Raw genomic sequence first — 15,042 nt, forward strand, 5'->3', positions numbered from 1 at the left:
TAGAAGTATATCATATTTTTTCCTTTTTAGTGATTAGCTTCCTTATCCTGACACTCAAAATCAAGCACTAAAAAAAAAAAAAAAATCAAGCACGAATAAACTAATTCAGCAAAGTTGCAAGATACAAAATCAACACTCCAACATAATTATGTTTCCAGAATCTAAAAGGATATCCTGCATAAAGCTGGGAATCCCAAGGAGCATAGCATTGATGTAATGATAAGTTACAAATAAATTCACCTTCATTAAAAATTTATGTTTCTATACACTAAAATAAATAATCCAAAAAGGAAATCAGGCACACAATTCCATTTATAATAGCATTAAAAAGAATAAAATATGTAGGAAGAAACTTGTCTAAGGAGACAAAAGACTTATAACACTTATTACTACAAAACATTGCTAAATTAAAGAAGACATAAATAGAAACACATACCATGTTTATGGACTGAAAACATTAATACTGTTAAGATGTCAGTGCCAAAAGAGATCTGTAGATTCAATGCAATCCCTATCAAAATCCCATTTTTGGCAGAAATAAAAAAAAAACCTCACCCTAAAATTCATATGGAATTTCAAGGGAGCTCAAATGCCTAAAACAATCTTGAAAAAGGAACAAAGTTGGAGTTTCAGACTTCAAAACTTACTACAAAGCTACAGTAATCAAAACAGTGTGATACTGGCATAAAGATCAATGGAATAGACTATAGATCCAGAAATAATTCCTCATGTATATAGTCAAACAAATGATTTTTGACAAGGGTGTCAAAATCATTCAATGGAGAAAGGACAGTCTCTTCACAAAAGGTTGATAAAACTGGGTATCCATGTGCAAAAAAATGAAGAGCTTGTAAAAACAGAAAGTAGAACAGTGGTTTCCCTTACACCATATATAAAAATTAACTCAAAACGCATTAAAAACCTAAACATAAGAGCTAAAATTATAAAACTTCGAGGAAAAAACATAGGGAAAAAGCTTCATGACACTGGATTTAGCAATAAGTTTTTAAATATGGCACCAAAAGCACAATGGCAAGAAGATAATTAAATAAATTGAGCTTAATCAAATTAAAAACTTTTGTGCACTGAAGGCACTGTTATAGAGTAAAATGGCAGTCCACAGAATGGGAGAAAATATTTGCAACTCATATATATATCTGATAAGGGATTAATAGAATATATAAAGAATTCCTAAGTCTCAAAACCAACAAAATCCAATTAAAAATTGGCAAAGGATTTAAATAGACATTTTTCCAAAGCAGAAATACAAATGGTGAGTAAGCACAAAAAAAAGTCATTAGAGAAATGCAAATCAAGACCAGAATGAGATATCGCTTTACACCCATTAGGATGGCTATTTTTAAAAAATAATAGGGAGTTCCTATTGTTGTTATTCCTATTGTTTTCTGTGATGCAGTGGAAACAAATCCAACTAGAATCCTTGAGGATGCAGGTTCAATCCTTGGCTGCACTCAGTGGGTTAAGGATCCAGCATTGCCATGAGCGGTGGTGTAGGTCGCAAATGTGGCTCAGATCTGGTGTTGCTGTGGCTGGGGCATAGGCCAGCAGCTGTAGCTCTGATTCAACCCTAGCCCATGAACTTTCATACACCATTGGTGTGGCCCTAAAAAGAAAAAAAAGGAAAAGAAAGGAAAATAACAAACACTGGCAAGGATACAGAGAAATTAAAACCCTTGTGCATTGCTGGTGGAATGTAAAATGGTGCACAGCCACTATGGAAAATGGTATTAAGGTTCCTAAAAAACTAAACACAAAATTACCATACAATCCAGCAATTCCACTTTCTAGGTATATACCAAAAAGAATGAAAATCAGGTACTTGAACAGATATTTGTACACTAATGTTAATAGCAGCATTATTTACAATATTCAGAAAGTAGAAACAATACAAATGTGACCAATGGATAAATGGATAAAACAAGTGCCATATGTACATATAATGGAATATTGTTTAGTCTTAAAAAGGAATAGGAGTTCCCTGGTGGCCTAGTGGTTAAGGATCTGGCATTGTCAATGCTGTGGCACAGGTTTGATCCCTGGCCTTGGAACTTCAGCATGCTGTAGGCACGGCCAAAAAAATAAAGAATAAAAAATAAAAGGGAATGAAAACATGCTACAACATGGACATATCTTGATAACACTACACTAAGTGAAATAATCCAGACACAAAAGAACAAGTATTATATGATTCCACTTACATGAGGTACCTAGAATAGGCAAATTCATGCAGACAAAGTAGAGTAGTAGTTACCAGGGGTTGGGAAGAATACTGAATCAGGAGTTATTGTTTAATGGGTACAGAATTTCAGTCTGGGATGATGAAAAAGTTCTAGAGATGGGTGGTGGTGATGGTGAATGTACTTAATGCCACTGAATTGTACACTTAAAATGATTAAAATGGTAAATTTTAAGTATGTATATTTTGTCACAAAAAATTTTTAAAAAAGAGTTGAGGAACTCAAAGTATTTGTCTTTTTCTATCTGATCTTAGCTTAGCGTAATACCTTTTTCTACCTGATATACATTTAGCATAATACCTCAAAGATCTTTCCCTGCTGTCACAAATGGCAGGATTTCCTTCTTTCTCATGGCTGAAAAATATTCCATTGTGTACATGTACATCACATCTACTTTACCCACTCTTCTGCTGAGAGACACTTTGGTCATTTCCATGTCTTGGCTACTGTGGATGCTGCAATGAACATGGGCATGCAGATATCCCTATAAGATATAAATACTACATGATATCATTTATATGTGGAATCTAAAAATCTGAACTTGTAAAAAGAGAGAATAGAATAGTGATTACTAGGGGCTGAAGGGGAGGGAAATTTGGGACATGTTATTTCAGGGCACAAAGTTGCAACAAGTAGATAATTAGGTTCTGTAGATCTACCATACAGCATAGTGATTATAGTCTACAATACTGCATTGTAAACTTCAAAGTTGCTAAGAGACTAAATCTTAGCTTTTCTCAACACAAAAAAAAAAAGAAATGTTAAATATGTGACATACATGACAAAGGTGTTAACTAACATTACTGTAGTAATAATACTGTAATATATAAATGTATCAAACCAACAGTTGTATATTTTAAACTCACATAAAGCTACATGTCAATTGTATCTTAATTTTTTGTAAGGCTGAAAAAAAAGTTAAGAATTCAAAGAACAAAAGCAAGGAATGACAAAGTTAGATGAGAGCTGAAAATAAGTAAAGTGTTTATACTTTTCCACCTAACCTAAGATGACTAATAAATTCTATATGTCCTTGTAATTAGCTAGAAGTCGTCCTCTCATGAGATCTGCTCTGAAGAATAATGAATACATTTTGATGCCTTCTGATTAAATTAGGAGAATAAAGTCTTTCATGTGCCAAACTAAATTACTCCACTTTATCCTTTGATCCTATGGATCAAAAGTAGTCAGCATTAAGAGTAAACAACCTTACAAAATTACAACTGCTGTCCCAGACATAATGCTGGAAGTAAAGTGCACTAAAAAGGTGCAGCCAAGATCTTCAAAGGTCCACTTCTAATTCAGTGAGTGGAAAGTAAACCTGTCAAACTACCACCAAAATCCAGAGAAAAGTTTTCAGCTACACACATGGACTGAAATAGAGACATACACACACACTCTACTGAATTAATGATAACCACTTTGATAAGGTAATTTTCACACATCATTAATGAGTAGTTCTTAGTGAAGAAAAGAATGATGAATCACAAAAAGCAAACTAGAAAGCAGTGATACCTAATGGAGGTGACATAGTCAGAAGCCAGGAAAATTACAGTCTACAAAAATAATCCCTAAATCTAATGTCTCTAGGTAAAGTCACCCAAAAATGATCAAAGATCAAATATCAATTTTTAATGTTATAAATATTAATTTATATGGCTGATAAATTTAATAGAGGTCAAACACAAATTTACCAAATAGATTTCAACTACTCCCTACTACTTTAAAAAGAAATACTGTCCTTTTATGAATGTTAACTAAACAATCTATTATAATATATGGAATGCTAAAAATGTGCACAAAATCTTTCCTGAGACAAGGCACAATACCAACATGACTAACCTGCATATGTATTTACTCAAGATAAGAAGCATTTCATTTCCAAAAGGTAAACTATGGCCTTATCAGCTATGTCTCTTAATGCAAACACAACAGTGAATCATAGAACCAGGTCAGAGGCTATATGGATCTGTTTCTGCAACCGTGAAAGAAAGAAGAAATCAACCATGTTATAAAAGATTTATCATAAAATAATTTGTTCAAGGAAAGATGAATGCTATGAAGGCTTCAAAATGGTTCTTAACTTACAGAACAGTCTATTCTGGGTAAATATGAGGTTGCTAACATTCATTGAATACGCAAACATGTGCCACGTGCTTTGCAAGCATGATCTCTAACCCTCAATGTTTTATTTCTCAAACTGAGCAATAGGTACACAATTTCCACTATGTTATTCTTTATTCTTTTTTGTATATCAGAAATATTTATTATCTTTTTCTTTTTTAACAAGTGAAAGAAAATGCTAAACTTCCTAGCTTACGCAAGGTACCTAATTGGAATTTAAGTCTGCTGTAGACTGAATCCCAAGCACTTTCTAGTTCAAAGCTCTGTCTCTCAGAAACAATATTCACAGCAATGACTACAGATACCTCATTCACAAACCATCTTCCATGAAGAGACATGTGTAGCACCCCAGAACCAAAACTAAATGAAATAAGCACACACTAGGGTAATTATAATTTGAAAATGGTAACAACAAAATATTAGTAAAGAAATCAGCATATAATAGTCACTGGGAGTTCCCATCGTGGCGTAGCGGTTAAAGAATCCAACTTGGCCATATGAGCATGTTAAAGCTTTTAGACAGAGACGGTATTAATACCTAAAGAAAGTTCTCATTGATGGTGGTCAAAGATAACATGTGGAAAGGGGGATGAACCACAGACAGAACCAGGTTCACTTGTCTTCCAGTGCTGTCTAACAAAAAGGATGTGCTCATCTAGTCAGGACCTGAGCATCCAGATCACTCAGTCAACGTCTTAGCAGGACACACAGGAACATTTAGTTCCTTTGTTCTCACTCTATACTTACAAAGCCAGCTTCTGATTATAAGCTTCCCATGTATCTAGCCTACAGACCAATTAGAGTATATGATCTAAAAACTATATCAAATTAATTCATTAATTTATTCTAAATTAATAAATTTCTGTCCTAGATCAAGGCATCTGAGTTAGCACAAAATCTCCCCAATGTGTCCAACCATCTTTGAACATTGACAAAAGGCCAAGACCAGACATTAAACCATTGCAATCAAACCAGGAAACTGCTCCTCAGAGGCCCCTGGCCAGAGAGTATCCTTAAATGACACCATTAACTAGTACCACTTGAGCTTCAGCAGTTAGTTTAATGTTAAGAATCTTATTTTATGGGAATGATGATGTCTCAGACTAGAATCTCTAACACTGGTCCTAATGTCAAAAATTAAGTTTTAGGGAGTTCCCGTTGTGGTTCAGTGGTTAACAAACCCAGCTAGTATCCATGAGGCTGTGGGTTCGATCCCTGGCCTTGCTCAGTGGGTTAGGGATCCTGTGTTGCCATGGCTATGGTGTAGGCCAGCAGCTACAGCTCTGATTTGACCCCCAGCCTGGGAACCTCCATATGCCATGGGTGCAGTCCTAAAAAGACAAAAAGACAAAAAAAAAAATACACCAATGGATGCCAAAATGATAAGGGTACATTTCAGGGGAAACATATTTGCACAGTTTCAAAGTATCTAGTCCCAAGATATTTATTAATCTACAAAGGGAAAATATTAATTTACAATAGAGAATATCTATCAGATACCACCATAACCAAATGATCAAGGTTATCATAACCAGTAATCCATATCAACATCATGTACACCCTTCTATGATGCACTGAGAAGGGTACATCACTTCCATGGTATTCTTGTCAAGTTTCACAGCCTAAATTTAATCATGTGAAAACAAAAGACAAACCCAAATTAAGGGACATTCTACAAAACAACTGAGTAGCACTCTTCAAAAATATAAGACCATGAAAAAAAAGAAAAAATAGTTTAAGATCATGAAAAACAAAGAAAGACTGAAGAACTGTCACAGATTGGAGGAGACTAAAAGGACTTATGTAATAACTACATGAATGTGCGATCCTAAACTGAATTATAGCATTGAAAAAAGAATACCAGTGGGATAACTGGTGTAATCCAAACAAGTTCTATAGTTAATAGAATTATACTGTTAATTTATTAAGTTTTGATAAATGTTCTTCGGTTAAAATATTAGCACAAGAGGAAATTTAGTGAAGAATATATAAACTTGTATATAATCTTTGCAACTCTTCTGTTATAGCAAATTATCTCAAAATAAAAAAGAAAACTAAGTAGTTAAGTAGTATCCCTGTTGCCTGCTATTCCCAACCTTACCATTTCCTCCAAATAAATCTATTTTTAATAGGCCCTTCATTTTTTTTTTTTACTAATTCCAATCTCTAAGCCTTCTTCTGACTATAAACTCCCTCTACTGTAAGCTTTATGAAAATGGAGACTTGTGTCTGCTTTTTCTTCTCATTATGTCCCTAGCACTTAACACCTAGTACATTGTAGGTACTGAACATTTACTTGTTGAATGAATGAACAATGACTGAATGGCAGCTGTGTGTACTGTATTCCTTTCCTATTGCTGCTATAACAAATTACCACAAATTCAGTGACTTAAAACAACACAAATTTATTATATTCCAGTTGTGGAGATCAAAAGTTGAAAATGAGTCTCACTCAACTAAAATCAAGGTGTTGGCAAGGCTGTGTTTCTTCTGCACTCTCTAGGGAAGAATCTGTTTCCTTGCCTTTCCTAGCTTTTAGAGGCTGCCCACATTCCTTGGCTCATTGCCCACTTTTGCATCACTCCAACCTCAGCCTCCATTGTCAGATCTCCTTCTATGGCCATCCTTCATCTCTCTTAAAAGGATCCTTGTGATTACAATGGGCCCACCCAGATAATCCAGAAAATCTACCTATCACAAGAGATTTAATTTAATCATACCTGCGGAAGTCCTATCCAAAATGTTAGGTAACATTCATAGGTCCCAGAGATTAGGACTTGAACATCTTTGGGGGCAGTTATTCATCTAACTAGATGTATCAATTTGTTATCTATCAAGCAAATAGCTCAAAACTAACTCATTGAACTAACTGGGAAAATTAATACTTCCCAGACTAAGTCTGTCTCCTGCCATTTTTACCCTTTGTCATTTTATGAAAAAAAAATGTGTCTTTGGTTAATACTTGATAAAGTTATGTGACTAGCTTTTAAACAAAGAAACTAGAACATATATATTAAGAAAGCTTTATCCCTCCTCCCCCCTTCAATATAATCATTTTTGGCTATGAGAGTATTTCACTTTGAGGGCTGGGTGTGATGAAGACAGTGGGAAATTAAACTGATTAACACTACTATTTGGGGTGGGCTTATATTTAATGAACCATTTTTTTTTAAAGGGGCGTTCCTGCATGGAAGTTCCCAGGCGAGGGGTCAAGTTGGAGCTACAGCTGGGGCCTATGCCACAGCAACACTGCATCTGAACCTCATCTGTGACCTACACTGCAGCTTGTGGCAACACTGGATCCTTACCTTAACCCACTGAGCAAGGCCAGGGATCAAACCCACATCCTCACTGACACTAGTCAGGTTCTTAACCAGCTGAGCCACAATGGGAACTCCAAATGAAGCATTTTCTCGTGTAGCTCTAACAGAATCTAGAAATACTTCCAAAAGGGTCACAACAAAAATATTTTCAGAGCAAAAGCGTCCCAGAATAAATACTTTGGACAGTAATATTTATTCAGCAATAGAAATTCTAGCTTATATTTTTTAAATTATGTTTTCCTTTATGGGAAATTCAGCTATTTTCATATTATCTAATTCTAATTTCACAATCAAATGTAGGGCTATCTAAAAATATACTTCTCCCCAAAGTGGTTTTTTTTTTTTTTTTTTTTGTCTTTTTAGGGCTGCACCCACAGCACGGGATATGGAGATTCCCAGGCTAGGGGTCTTATTGGAGCTACAGCTGCTGGCCTACGCCACAGCCACAGCAATGCCAGATCCAAGCCGTGTCTGTGACCTACACCACAGCTCACAGCAACACCGGATCCTTAATACGCTGAGCAAGGCCAGGGATTGAACCCACACCCTCATGGTTCCTGGTCGGATTCGTTTCCAGTGCCCCAGGACAGAAACTCCTCCAAAGTGTTTTTAGATGATGAATGAAAATAAAACAGAAACAACTTACAGAATGGGAGAAAATAGTTTCAAATGATGCAATGGACAAGGGCCTGATCCCTAAAATATACAAACAACTTATACAACTCAACAGCAAAAAAGCCAACAACCCAATGGAAAAATGGGCAAAAGACCTGAATAGACTGTTTTCCAAGGAAGATATATACGGATGGCCAACAAGCACATGAAAAAATGCTCAACATCCCTGATTATTACAGAAATGCAAATCAAAACCACCATGAGATACCACCTCACACCAGTCAGAGTGGCCATCATTAATAAGTCCACAAATAACAAAGGCTGGAGAGGGTGTGGAGAAAAGGGAACCCTCCTGTACTGTTAGTGGGAATGTAAGCTGGTACAACCACTATGGAGAACAGTATGGAGGTACCTTACAAAACTATATATAGAACTACCATATGACCCAGTAACCCCACTCTTGGGCATATATCCAGACAAAACTTTCCTTAATTAAAAAAGACACATGTACCCACATGTTCATTGCAGCACTATTCACAATAGCCAAGACATAGAATCAACCCAAATGTCCATCAACAGATGACTGGATTAGGAAGATGTGGTATATCAACAGAATACTACTCAGCCATAAAAAAGAACAAAATAATGCCATTTGCAGCAACACGGATGTAACTAGAGACTCTCATATACTGAGTGAAGTAAGTCAGAAAGAGAAAGATAAATACCATATGATATCACTTATATCTGGAATCTAATATATGGCACAAAGGAACACTTCCACAGAAAAGAAAATCGTGGACTTGGAGAATAGACTTGTGGTTGCCAAGGGGGAAGGAGAGGGAGTGGGATGCACTAGGAGCTTGGGGTTAATAGATGCAAACTATTGCCTTTGGAATGATTAGCAATGAGATCCTGCTGTATAGCACTGAGAACTCTGTCTTGTCACTTATGATGGAACATGTAATGTGAGATTAAAGAATATATACATGTATGTGTAACTGGGTCACCATGCTGTACAGGAGAAAAAAAATAATACAAGATTAAAAAAAAAAGAAACAAGGTTCTCCACAATTTCAATAGATACTTTAGGTGTGGAAGTACAGATTTTTAAAAAAAATTTTACGGCCACACCCATGGCAAATAGAAGTTCCCAGGCCAGGGACTGAATCCGAGCCACAGCTGCAACCTATGCCTTAGTTGTGGCAATGCCAGATCCTTTAACCCACTGCACCAGGCCTGGGATGGAACCCATGCCTCCACAGTGACCTGGGCCACTGCAGTCATATTTATAACCCACTGCACCACAGCAGCAACTCCCAGAAGTGCAGATTTTTAAACTGTTACTTCCACGACATTGCTTGGAATATATTCACTACTATAATTAAATTGTATTAGAATGCGCACTCACATGTCAACCTGCTACAGTCAATCATGTCTTTTTAGGGCAGCACCAGCAGCATATGTAAGTTCCTAGGCTAGAGGTCAAATCAGAGCTGCAGCTGCCAGCCTATGCCACAGCCACAGCAATGGCAAATCTGAGCCATGTCTGCGACCTACACCATAGCTCATGGCAACACCAGATCCTTAACCCACTGAGCGAGGCCAAGGATAGAACTTGAGTCCTTATGATACTAGTCAGGTTCATTAACTGCTGAGCCACAATGGGAACTCCCATGTCTTTTTTAAAAAAAATATTTTTCAGTGCCATTTTTCGTTCAGTTCAGAGACTATAGCTGACTTGTTAGATGTCTAGTTGTCAGAAACTACTTAAAGGAGGCCTGCTTAATTACTTTGAAAAGCACACAATCACATACCTGACCCCACAGTGAAACTTATTACAAGCACTTAAATATATCCTCAGAACAAATAACAAAAAAAGTTTCAAATATTTATGATGTTCCTTCAATTGGAAAATAGCCCCGTTACATGAAAATTCAGTTCCAGCAAGAAAACAATGACAAACATATTAGTAGAAATGATGCAAAAACTGGTTGCGCTTCTATTGTAAAAGCAAAGTGTTGCTGATTCTCAAGCTGTTCATAGAGGATAAAACTATGACAAACTCTTGTGACTGACTCCTAAAAGTTATGAAATAGGTCTTTCAGTAATATCTGACAAAGTCTTTCAATATCATGAACTAAAATAACCTTCTAAATAAAACTTATGAGTGATAGCCCTTACTCACAGTAAATTATCAATATACCAAGCAATTTACAAGTTCTTTACAAAGAACAATAGGTCAAAGTCTTTTCACTAATGCATTTTAAAAAATTTATGAAAACCATAAAATATGAAAACCATAAAACATGACGAACCGTTGAACTGCAGATATTTAAGGCCAAATCCTAAATCTGACCCATATCAATGGGTTCATTTCTTTGTTTTCAACATCCTCAAAGTCAAATATCAGCAGTAAAATCTGTTCTCCTGCTTCTTTTGAACTGTCCTAAGGTCAATGTATTCTAGCTAAATGGTTATACGGCTTTTAAGAATTGTTACACAAGGCTCGAATATCTACAATGGGGGGAAATGACATTAAGAAAAAAATGTATAAAAACCTTTTTTCAAGCTATGAATTTAAAATCAAACATGCAAAAATAAAATTTTTTAACAAAAGAAAAGAACAGGAGTTCTCTTGTGGTGCAGCAGGTTAAAGATCTGGTATGGTCACTGTAGCAGCTTGGGAACTTTCATATGCCATTAACACTGCCAATAAATAAATAGAAAAGAACTGCTAATTTCAGGGGAGAAAATAAAGCAAGAGGTGGTGTGAATACAATAAAATATAATTTACATATTTTAATGATGTTAGTATGAAAATACCTATCAAACTGATCAGACAAAAGTATAGACATAGCAATTTTATATATAATACATACACACATATATGTAAGCAAAGGTTGGGAAAGAATCTAGAATAATTTATACATTTAAATTGCTCATTGGGATGTTTTTCTATAAAATTGTTTAATTATATAATAAAGAAGTAAGACTTTATGGAAAAATATGAGAAATTGTACATTACAAACTGCACAGTACTTACAGGAAAGTGATGAAAAGATGATGCCCTTATCCTTCTGGGATCCTAAGTAAGTTAGTTTTTCCCAATTCCAAATTTGCAGAAAATGAAGTGATATCCAAAAATTGTATCAACTAAGTCCATTAATTCTGACATTCCTTTCAGAATAGAAAATTGCAATTGTTGTTCTTTGTGTAAATTAAAATGTACTTTAAAAACTTACAACATTTGCTCCACATGAGATTCCCAAATCTGGCTATATATCCAATTACCTGGAGAACTTTTAAAAGTAAGTTCCTGGGCCTCATCTCCTGGAGATTCCAATTTGGAAAGTCTAGAGTATATGCCAGGAATCAGTATATATAATATAATATAAATCTCATGTTAGCATTATTAAGGGAATCCCTCCTCTGATTCGGCTAGCTCTTAAAGCTGATCCCTTATTTTCAGTGCTTTTCAAACTCTGCTGTGTGTACAAATTACCAGCAGATGTTACTAAGAGGTAGATGCTAATTTAATAAGTCTGGGATGAGGCCTAGGAACCTGCAGCTCCAACAAATTCCCAGCTCCATGCTGCTGGTCCAGGGACCATACTTTGAGTAGTAAGACCTTAGGAAATCTTTCAATATTTCCACAGTTGAACGATAGAAGGTATTCCCCTAGGCAGTTCCAACCACTAAAATATTTAAGTTTTACATAATTTTCAAAATACATGACATATCTTCACTATGTATCCTATTAACATGTGAAAGGAAATTATTTCCCCCCTTTACAAACAGAATATCACTAGAAGATGAGTGTTACTACAGTCAAAAAGTACCAACTTCCATTTATAAGATAATAAGTACTAGAGATGTAATGTACAACACACAACATGATAAAGATAATACTGCTTATGGTATATATGAAAGTTGTGAAGAAAGTAAATCCTAAGAATTCTCATCACAAGGAAAAATTTTTTTCTATTCAATTTTGTATCTAATTGAGTGATGTTTACTAAACTTACTGATAATCATTTCATAATGTATATAAGTCAAATCATTATGCTATATACCTTAAACTTATACAGTGGTGTTTATCAATTATATCTCAAAAAAACTGGAAGAAAAGAGCAAACAACAACAACAAAATAGAAAAGGATTGGACAGCAAATATTTTACATTTTTTGGTACTCCACCACCCCCCAAAAGATGAGTGTTACTGAAATCACAATCCAGAGATAAAATTAAAATTTACATAACTTTATATATATATATATATTAATATACATATGCAAGGATACTGATCACAACCATAGTTATAATAGTGAAATTGTGGAGAAAAATCTAGATGTTCAACCAGAGAGGACTGATTAAGTAACTTATAAGGGCATCTATTAAAAATAATGATGTAAATGTACAATTACTGGTAATGAAAAGATATTCATGGTAAGTTAAAAGAAAAGATTTTGTTAAAACCTTACATCATGATTCCATGAGCCAGGGGAGAGGGACATACATTTATGCAAAATAAAGAATCCATAAAAATATATAGTAAAATGTTTAAAGCATCCTCAAAGTAGTGTATTTTCAGGCAACTTTAATGTTTATTTACTCAAAGTAACTAATAGTTCTACTGTGACACAGACCTTACAGAATTCTTAAAAGGTAAAAAGCAGGTGAGGAGATAACCAAGCAAATAGGCACACCTTTCAAGAACTACTAGAATGGTTCCCCTGCTAGGTAACTTGAATTCCAAAGAGTTATCAAGGGACTTCCTACATTCAAAGCACTTTGAAAGCTTGTTAAAACTGCAGTTTTGCATCCCACCCCAGAATCTGAATCTCTGACAACAGGCTCCAGAATCTGCATGCAAAGCAAACACTGACTCTTACGCAGAGTAAAGTCTGGAAACAAAAACTGTCCTAGAAATGCAGGGACCTGGACTAAATTTCAACCTATCTAAATGGCGACTTATAACAAATTCAGAATGACTGAAATCATAGTACATATATACACACCCACATGCAGAGACCACTGGAATTTGAACAACAACAAAACCTATACTTAGCGATTGGCTTTATTTAATCTTAATTTTATAAGTATCTCTTGTGAACACTGACCATTTCCCATGAGTTGACTGAGATCACAAAGGTTTTCCTTATGTTTAACCTACAACTGTCTGAAATTATTCTCATTATAACCCCTTCTATGGTATTCTGTCCCCATTTAGTCCTTCAGTAGTTAAAAGTACCATATAAATAGGTATTATGGAACCAAATATCTAGATAATTCAACTATTCTATTGCTTTCATTTCTCCTTTCTAAACAACATTCCAGTTGACTAACCTCAGTAGATTCTGGTGGCTATTTCTTCCAGAGATCCTCTCTGAGGTAAACTCAAAGGCATGGAGAGGAGTTTATACTACCAGAGAACCCCAAAGAACAAAAGCATTTCCTGCTCTGAAAAACACCACATGAACCCCTAAAAGTTTGTTGAAAAAAAAAACAGGAAATAGCCTACTGAATATATTCCTAACATATCACACTCTCAAATATTTACTATAACAATCAACTCATAAGGCATATATTTACTAAAAGTTTTCAAAATGACACATTAAAAGTTTCAGGAATTTCCTAAGGTTAAAAATTAGGAGCATTTCCCCCAAAGAAAGCAGAATAGACTTTTTCTCCTTTAAAACAAAGAAAACAGGGGAAAAATAGTTTGGTGTGAGCTCCTAAGAGGATCTAGGAAAGAGGCATAACTTCAGGGATGTGGGGACAACTTCCTCATTTTATTTTAATCCATGATATATTTTAATCCTGGATCATTCAGAAGCCCAGGCCAGCTAAAACTGGAATTTATTAAAACCAAGAAGATTATGTACCCACCTGCAGCTCACACCAAGCAACCTCAACCCATGTTTCAGTGTCCAGTCCTTTATATACTGTTTTAAATGCTCCTCTTCCCAACTCTATGTCGAATTTCAGGAACCTGCCACTAGGAGAAGTAGCTACAGCCTTCATTTCTGCTTCTTCTTCCATTTCCTTTTCATTTTTCTCCTTGAGACAATCTTTTGAAGATTCTGACGTTCCCTTTGAATATTGTTCATATTTAACTTCTTGTCCACCTCTCAGCACATTTGTAGGAAGCTTTTCTACTCTTGGAATATTTGTTGCAGTCTTTATTCTCTCATCTTTGGAGGAAGATTCTGCAACTTTGTCATCTTCTGTCATCTCAACACTCTTTCGAAAGAATCTCTTCCTTTCTATAGTTTCTCTGGAAGCTGAGAAGGTACTGCTTTTCTCCTTTAGTCTAGTTTCCACTGTCAAAGTTGCTAAAACCTGAGGAACTCTGTTTTCCAATGAAACTCCATCAGGTTTCTCAGAATCTTCTGTGCTAGCTGGTTCCCCTGAATCAGTAGCCATTGTAATTAAGGTTGGCAGCAAAATTTTTCCTGTTCCACTCTTCAGTCCAGTTGCATCTCAGGTATCAGAATTATCAGAATGGACTTCCTTTTATGTGGTCATATGTTTCCATAGCAACCTGAACAGGGGAAAAAAGGATATATTAAAATCACCCCACAAAGGAAATCATTAAGGAGAAAAGTCACCTGACTATTTAATCCCTTTTTTCTTAATAAAAAGTTTGTTCTTTTTTCTGTCCAATCTTAGCAACCAGCAGACTCCAGGGATTGTGTCTTATCTTGTTTACCACGGTAGTC

The 15,042-nt window shown here is 35.4% G+C and overlaps 1 protein-coding gene and 1 non-coding gene across 20 annotated transcripts in view; one reads left to right on the forward strand and one right to left on the reverse strand.

The window, feature by feature from the left end:
- The window catches only part of WNK3 (WNK lysine deficient protein kinase 3), a 175,966-nt gene that overhangs the window by 133,773 nt on the left and 27,151 nt on the right, over nt 1–15,042 (reverse strand). For 14 of the 19 annotated variants that reach the window (XR_014835417.1, XR_014835416.1, XR_014835415.1 and 11 more), the window contains exon 2: nt 14,210–14,864. Coding sequence is in view for 11 of the 19 variants with exons in the window: in XM_085007960.1 (XP_084864086.1) it covers nt 14,210–14,746 (537 nt within the window). In the remaining 8 variants the exon portion in view is untranslated. Of the gene's footprint in view, nt 1–11,363; nt 11,498–14,209; nt 14,865–15,042 lie in introns of all 19 variants that reach the window. The other 5 variants (XM_085007965.1, XM_085007967.1, XM_085007964.1 and 2 more) reach the window with 1 other exon arrangement.
- LOC146394612 (small nucleolar RNA SNORD52) lies at nt 5,466–5,537 on the forward strand. The gene has a single exon (XR_014835933.1). It is a non-coding gene; the product is annotated as a small nucleolar RNA SNORD52 (small nucleolar RNA).

The sequence above is a fragment of the Sus scrofa genome, chromosome X (genome assembly GCF_054392235.1).
Source record: "Sus scrofa isolate SSC_HxYL_T2T_F1_AM1 chromosome X, Sscrofa_HxYL_maternal_Yorkshire_Landrace_v2.0, whole genome shotgun sequence".
NCBI lineage: Eukaryota > Metazoa > Chordata > Mammalia > Artiodactyla > Suidae > Sus > Sus scrofa.